General features: G+C 30.7%; 1 protein-coding gene across 1 annotated transcript; it reads right to left on the reverse strand.

Annotated features, from left to right (window-relative positions):
- Positions 1–423: 423 nt before the first annotated feature.
- Positions 424–3,434, reverse strand: LOC114189146 (uncharacterized). The gene has a single exon (XM_028077852.2). The coding sequence runs from the start codon at positions 2,549–2,551 to the stop codon at positions 692–694; it is 1,860 nt and encodes a 619-aa protein (XP_027933653.2). The 5' UTR covers positions 2,552–3,434; the 3' UTR covers positions 424–691.
- Between the last annotated feature and the right edge of the window lie 4,862 nt (positions 3,435–8,296).

The following is an 8,296-nucleotide window of genomic DNA, read 5'->3' on the forward strand; positions in this document are numbered from 1 at the left end:
TTTTACATCACAATACTTTTAATTGATAACAAATAAGCATTGTTTTAAAAAGGTCAAGATATTACCAAATTTGTGCAATTAATCTTTTTGCCCACACATAAAATTCCAAATATAGGTCCAGCTATATCTTAAATCAGACCTAAGTTTGCGGCACAGGAATACAATTCAACTAAGACCTCATTCCTAACCAGAAATAAACCACATTTTTAAAACGTAAATATTTAGTATTACAAATGGTTACTTTTATTTTATTTAAAAAAAAATTATCAAATAACAATTTTAGGATTTAATGAATAAACACTAACAGAAACAATGTGGAAAAAGAAAATATAAAACTTGGTAGCTCAAGCAACTACGCTCATGTTTAGATGCATGCAAGTCATAAAACAATTACTTAGTAACTATGTTTGCAAATCAAGCATATCCTATAAATTTTGCTTTTTATTATCCATAGAAAATGTGTTTTGAGGATATAAATCCTCTGCCAAAATGGAGTTTATGAATACAGAACTCAGTGCTTACAAATCAATGAACGAAAGAATGCTTAATCTAATTTTATAGTGGAGGTACTTCAATAATCTCTGTTTTATCCATGCACTTGTTATGATATTAATCTCTGTAAGAAATGGCTACATTTCCAACCATATCCACTGTTTCAATTGTTCCTTCTCTTCCAACTGAATCTCTCAGGTTACCTTGCACATAATGCATTAAGCAGAACATGAACTAACATGAGATCCACAAAATACTGATGACCAATTTTGTCATCACGCCACTTCATCTTTAAAGGAGCTCTTCCATAATGAACACCATCGTTACACCGGTTATCAAAATGCCATGGAAATGTCATATCAAAGTCATCAATCACCCCATAGATGATGCCAGCTTTCTTCAATTTCTCTATTACCACTCCATTGAACACCTCCATTTTGTAAGGATTAAATGCTAGTGATCTTGCATATCCACCGGTTGCAACCGTGGAACGATAAAACACTTTAGGCCAAGCTAACCCTCTTTGCTTCACTGACAACATAACTTCTCTCCAGAACGATGCTGCATAGTCTGCTCCAGCAGAAAACGCTCTTATATTAAGCCAGTGAACACCGTCGTGCAATCCTGAGTTCATGATCACAGTGTCTGGGATTGTGCCTTCTGAGAAGTACTTCTTCAACAGATTCTGAAACCCTTCATCCCTCAGAGAATCCAATCCTAGATAGTTCTGTGTTTCATTCCAATGCCCGTTGAAAATGCTTGTGATCCTAACTGTTTCAGAAGGGTCCTTCGGGTTTGAAAAGTTCATGTCAAATCTCCTGGGGACAGAATGTATCTCAGGCAAATCTAGAACAAAATTGAGCATGTTACGTATTGTGTCAACATGATTTGAATCACCCCAGAAGAAAATCCACCTATTCTTCAAGCACTTCCAAGCAGACTCGGGTGAATACATCTTGAACGAGCAGTGAGTTGAGTAAACCCAACCGTTGCTCTCTAGAACTCCCAAGGAACCATCACACCATGGTTCTTTACAGGGAAAATCTGGTGCCAAGCATCTGTACCTACCATCATCACCTATTTTGCAGTCATCATTCTTGGCAGGCCTTGTCCACCTTCCACACCACACATCCTTACCAAAATCAGAAGCTTTACAAGTCTCAAGTTCTGGTAACTGAGCAATGCTACTGTAGAACCTGATTGCAACACTCAAAACCACTCGATCCTGTACAAATCTCCATGGAGTCAACTTCAGACCTTCAAAGTGTCTATAAAGTAGAATTACGGTGAGATTGTAAACCCCAACAAAATCAGGATGAACTTGAAGAGAAATTGAGTAAGAACCATTACTGAAATCTTTCACCAGAGGCCTAGATTTCCATGAGTCCCCCGAAAGATCAGTCTCAAAGTAATCCCCACCTAAACAACGAGGCTTTCCCGATTCATCCAACGCCTGAAAAAGAAACTCGTGCACTTCCCCAGCTGATAGCTCTATCAGCTTCCCATCATCCAACCCAGGCATTGATATTTTATCTGTCTTAGAATCTTTACAAGGTTCTCCCCCTGGAGCTAACCATCTTGCTAGAAGATTTGAAGTCAAGTTTGGCTCCAATTCACTCGAAAGCCAAGTCGAAAGCTCCTTAAGTTCGGGCTTCTCTGGGGTTTTCTTGTCAAGCTCATCAGACACCACACTGCTACTACTATTAGAATTCTCAGCAGAAACTGTTTTACTAAATTCAGAAAATGTGATGTTCACATCACTGTGGGAATCAAAGAGGGTAGTAACATTGGTTTGATTTTGATCCAAACTAAGTGGACTACATGGAGAGCTACAATCACTAAAGCTGAGATTTTGATCAAGGGAAAGAGTGGAATTAGAAAAATGGGAGCTCATCAGAGAGAAAGAATCTTGACCATACCTCAAGCTCCAAGCTTCAACAACGCTCCTAACAGTGAATCCATCAACGGTCCAAACCAGAACCATGCCACCCAAAACCAGAGCAGTGAGCAACCCAAAACGCCAATTAATAGACAACAAAGGAGCCACCTTTTCTGGCATCACAAACTTCCCAGATCAGCAACACAGAACAGCAACAAACCAAACCAAGCCACGCTATCAAAAGATGCCAAAACGAAATTCAAGATACCCAACAACACTCAACACAATAACAAAGACCAAAGCTGTTTTCCTTTGTGACAACACTCCAAAGGGTGTCCTAAGCAGAAAGATGTGAATTTTCTCCAGAATGAAACAAAAAATCTGTGGAGCTACTCAGGAGGTAGGTTTTAATGTCATGTGAGCAGTGAAACAAGATTGTGAAGCCACTCAATAACCCTGACAGTTCTCAGATTTTTGTAAAGTTGGACACACCTAGCTGCGGTGCCTTTAATTCTTCATCTACTTTTGTTCCTAACTCGTTTTGTTTTTTAGTTTTTCTTTTTCTTCTTCTTTGGAGCTTGCTGAATATGGACCAACCACTGTGTACTGTAGTTATCTAGTTTGTTACGGTCTCTGTTGAAGTTGGATTCATCACAAATCCAATATGAAGATACTCATTATTGAATGAGTTGTAGTTACCTCTTTTTTAGGTTAAGGATATTAATTAATTACATTATTACATTCCACACCTATAACTACAAATAAAAATAAATAATTTTAAAATGTGGAATTACTCGGTCGTATTTTTTTCTTACTTTGGAATGAGTCGTCCACTTATCTTTTTCTAAATTTTTGAATTTTTGTAAAAAACAGATAAAAGTAATATATGTGTGGAAGAATAAAGATGTTAGGAAATAACACATATCCTATGATCATAAACAATATAATATGGAATAATCACATAGAATTGGTGACGAAGTTCTCCATGTCTTGTCTTCGCCTTGCGACAGATCTTTTATTTGAAAAATAAAATTATTTATAACTTTTTTTTTCTCTCTCCTCTATTTTTCTCTTGTTGAAATGCATAATAAACCTCTTGTACAAAGTATTTATACATAACGTAAATGTGCCTCATCCTCACATTTTAATTTTCTATATTTATGTAATATACTTAAAATTTATCGGTTTTAATTTCTCTTGCCAAAGTACGTTTCTCCATCAAAACTAATTATTGACCATTTCTAAGAAAAGAATCACCGTAAATTTACATGGTTGAAATAAACAAGACACGCCATCATACAATCTTAATGTAATTTAAATTAACCTCGTATACTAGTCCAAATTTGAAATATGATAGAACTTGGAACATAGTATTTTTTTACTTTTAGTTATATTTTATTGTTAGATAATGATTAGCGTGAGTACTATGGAAAATTATTTTATTTAACTATATAACAATTTAAGAGTGCGCTCTTTATCCTTCGTCGCATTTTACAAAATGGTCAATCTATAATCATACATCAATAAATAAAAAATAATCGTCAAATGACTTTATGTGATTTTTTCTGAAAAATAAAGTCACAAAATTATTGATTTGAGAATTTTTTCTTTTTAAATATGTATTTATATGGGATACAAACTTAAATGAATAGGAAGTTAAATAAAGATATATTTTATAGTAGACGATAAATATGGTGTAAAGTATTAAAATGGTGTAATTTTAAATTACTAAAAGTTAGATAGATTTTAAAAATTATACAAAAATGGGTAGATAGTGTATTAATGTAATACGACTTGTATCAAAATCTCGGTTCTAAATAGTTTTAAATTTAAATTAATACGAATTTAGTTCAATTTTATAAAAAATCGTGTTAAGTTAACATAATTTTAATTTAAAATTAAATTATGCCAATCTTAACTTTTAAAATATTTTTAACCATTTCGATGCGATTCAAGATCGTTCGATAACATTATTAATAACAATTACTGTATTTTGATATATTTAATAGGTCTAACTTCACTTAGAAATTTTTCTTTTTTCTCTTCATATTCTAATGCGTTTTTTAAAATTAAAATTATGATAAAGCTCTATATTTGCAATAGTTGAAAATACGGTCATTATATCCATACGGATAAACTTAATTTGAGTCGAAATATGAGCTAAAGTCATTCTGACATAAATTCTTTATAATAAAGTCATCTCACATTATGGGACTTATTCATTTTTATATAGTTTTTTTAAAATGTCACATTTTGATAATTTAAATAAAATAATTATGTGCTTTTGCTTATTGGTAGTTGGAGTAGATGGCCAAATATTTGTCTACCAGGTGTCCCTCGAAATCATGAGACAGTCAAATTGTGCACATGGGATTCTCAAATCGTTGTGTCGGCCAAGCCATTATTTTTAAACCGAAATACCATTTCAATTTATTTTCAAGTTTCAGATTTCCTCCCAAAGAAAAAAATATATATCAAATTTTCTAAAATATTTTTGTAATCTCCTCTGTTCAATTGTTTATTTTTTTCTACAAGTATAATTATCTATACATATTTTTATGAAAAATTAAGATGTTAAATTCCTCTCTTGTCTATATCAGTATGAATATTTATTTAAGATAAGACTAGAATAAAATTATAATTATTATATTAAAAGAAGTAGATGACACTCAGTTTTAATAATTGTTAAATAATGGAGAGCATATGTTTAGTGAAAGAGTAGAGGATTAATTTATCCAAGTACCATTCATTCTTCCAGAAATTGTACATTTTAAATGGGTATTTAAAGTTTAATCTACTTAAATAGATTAAAAGTTAAGGTCCATAGTGCAACTTTTAGTAATTATATGGAAATTTCATAGTGCAAAATGTATCTGCCTTTCCTTTTTTTAATATATTTCAGAATAGATAATTCGAAAGATATGTCTAGATTCAAAAATGTATTTTTTGATATATTACAAATTGAATGTTTCTAAAATATTTCTAAATGTAAACACCTATTTTAAAATATTTTTTTATTTTTAGAAATAGATATTCCGAAAAATATATTTTGATCGAAAAATATCTTTGGGAGTACCATTTTGAAATGTATAAAAAAATATTTTTTAAATTGTAGTTCTGGAAGGTTCAAAAGAAAGCTCTTGATGAACTCAAGAAGCTTGTTTCATTGGTAGAGCCAAATTAAGAAGTTTTTGTGTTTGATTTAGTTTGGAGAACTTCTAGCAGCATTCATATGGTTGCGACATTAATATTTTCATATTTTTTTTTTGGATTTATTTTTAACCCATAATTTGATCATTTGATCATTTGATCAAGTCTATGGGGGTGCAAGAAGAAAAAAAAGAAAGATGAGGGAAGGAATGTATGTACAATCACTTGTGTAATTGAGCTCAACTTGGAGTACATGGACCTCATGCTTTTGTTATTTACACTACTCTATTTTGATAAACCACTCCTCTTTTAATTCTTTTATTTAAAATGGCATTTTTTTTTCCTTTCTTGTTTCAAGTTTTAGTAAGTATTTTTTCGAATATTGAAAAAGTAATATGTTTTCTGAAAAATAGTTTTTTAAAATGTTAAAGCAAAATAAAAAAAACATTATACAAAGTACATTTTGGTATGTAAAAAGAGATAACAGCGTTATAGGAGTCTTTTTCAAAACATTCTTAATATTCTAAAGTGTTTTCCATAACATTACACCTCTCAAAATCACATCCAAGTTAAGATGTAAAAAAGGTGTTTAAAAAATTAGTTTCTGGAATTTATTTATTTTTATATCTTTTAACATTTTAAAATTATTGTTGGAGCTTTTTTTTTTCATTTTGGAACGTACTTCCTATTACATATTTAATTTCCCTAACATTCAGGAAATTTTGTTATAGAACAAGAAAATAAAAGATTGTTCAAAAAAAATTTATTTTTTTAGAACATAAGAGTAAGAGAAAGGAGAAAGTATGTTATTTTAAATAAAAGGAGAAAGTAAGGATAAGTATGTTATTTTAAATAAAAGAGTGTACATAGTAAGAGAAAGGAGTGTAAATAGAAGGTTGGTTTTGAACTTGAATTTGGTTTTAGGGAGAATGAAAGAGATGCATTGGATCATTTTCTCTGGGCTAATATTTAATTCACGGGCTTATTAATTTAATTCCACATGTGAACCACTAAAGCAGTTCCTTAGACAATCATTATCCACTATGTTTAGTGAATTCCCTCATAAGAACAACATTTTTCTTTTATAGTTATTTAATATGCTTTCACATAAATTCAAATGAAAAATTCAATTCTTTAATAGTGAATTCCCTGATTGTTAGGGTGCAGGAAGCAATTCCCCTAACAATATAAAAAGTAGCCTGAAAAAACCACCCATGAAATTCAATGAAATACCCAACTCGTTTGACATTACTTTTGAGAAGATAAAAAATGTGAGTATAGTTAGTTTTATCAACCTTTGGTGCTTAATGCAACATACTCATTTTAATTAAAGTTTTGTTTTTTAATTTTCATTTTAAGCTTTTATGATTTTTTAGTAGATACATAAGATGTACATGTAATGTAAATATTGGAGATGTCCTCATAAAAAGGTAGTAACCTTCACCCTTTTTTTACTCGTCAGCAAATTTTTCTATATATTTTACCAAAGGTAAAATTCGAATATTAGTGTGCATTTCTTAGTTTTTTTTTTCTTGGTGAAGTAGCTATATAATGATAGGCTTGGATTAAGTTCAACTACAGTTAAAAATTATAAGATAATAATACTTTAATCCACTTTTTTGACTTACTTTTAATTTATTATTAGATTATCACATGACACATCACATCACTAAAAAAATCAAAATAAATAATCTAACGATCATTGAAGTAGTGAATTAAAAATTGATAAAAAAAAGTGAGTTAAAATGTCATTATCCAAAACGGATATAATAAAAGTATCACTGTATCTAAACCCTACTTAGCTAATTTTTTTTCTTGGTGAAGTAGCTAAACGTATATCAATTTAAATTCTAGCATGCTATTATTATGCTATGCAAACCTTTCCCACCACATCCTCACACATGCTCAGTAACAAGCTTTTAACCTACCCTTTTCCCCCAACAAACATCTTTTAACCTAACACTTTCATCCTTCATTTTCACCACCTTTATACCTACCTTCTCAGATCAACTTCATTTCAAATATCCATTATTTGTGCATCATCTACATTCAACACCCTACACACTATATCACTTTCATTTCTACGCACCCTCCTCACTTATCCCAATTCAATATAAAATGCTTTATGTGTTTCATTTATGACACTGATTTCACAGTATAAATAGATAACTTCTTACTTTAATCATGCTTTATGAAGAGTTCAAACCAAATTAATTATATAATTGAGGACAATGGGGAGTGGAGAGAAATTGTATGGATATATATCACAAAAGTATATGAAAAGAGGACAGTTTTTTGGCTCAGTGACTTTTGGTTATGTTTTGTAAATTTTAGGATGACTGAGATGTATATTATACCATTTTTTTTATTTTAAACAACAACTTAAAAATGTTGTCTAAAGTGAAAAACCATGACTTATGAACAATTGTCTCATAAGAAAGTGAGCTCGTGACTTTAGCTTAAAATGCAACCCTTTTTACTTAAGATTGTAGTAACTAAAGTGTCATGATTTGATTGTGATTGACTTATCATCCACCATAAGAAAATTTATGCATTTTACAACAATTTAATTATTATTGGGTCATATGAAGGTAATTTAAAAATATTTGAAGTTAAATTACCATTTTAAAAATGTGATCTACATTACCCACATTTTAACAAATGTTGCTTTTAACTATCAACATACTTTAGCATATTGTTTAAAACAAGTAAGCAACATTTTTTGCATGCTCTTAAGGTTTAAGGTAAATGAAACTCACTATATAACCAACAATA

This window comes from Vigna unguiculata, chromosome 6, assembly GCF_037176805.1.
Source record: "Vigna unguiculata cultivar grain cowpea cultivar isolate G323 ecotype 2 chromosome 6, ASM3717680v1, whole genome shotgun sequence".
Classification (NCBI taxonomy): Eukaryota; Viridiplantae; Streptophyta; class Magnoliopsida; order Fabales; family Fabaceae; genus Vigna; species Vigna unguiculata.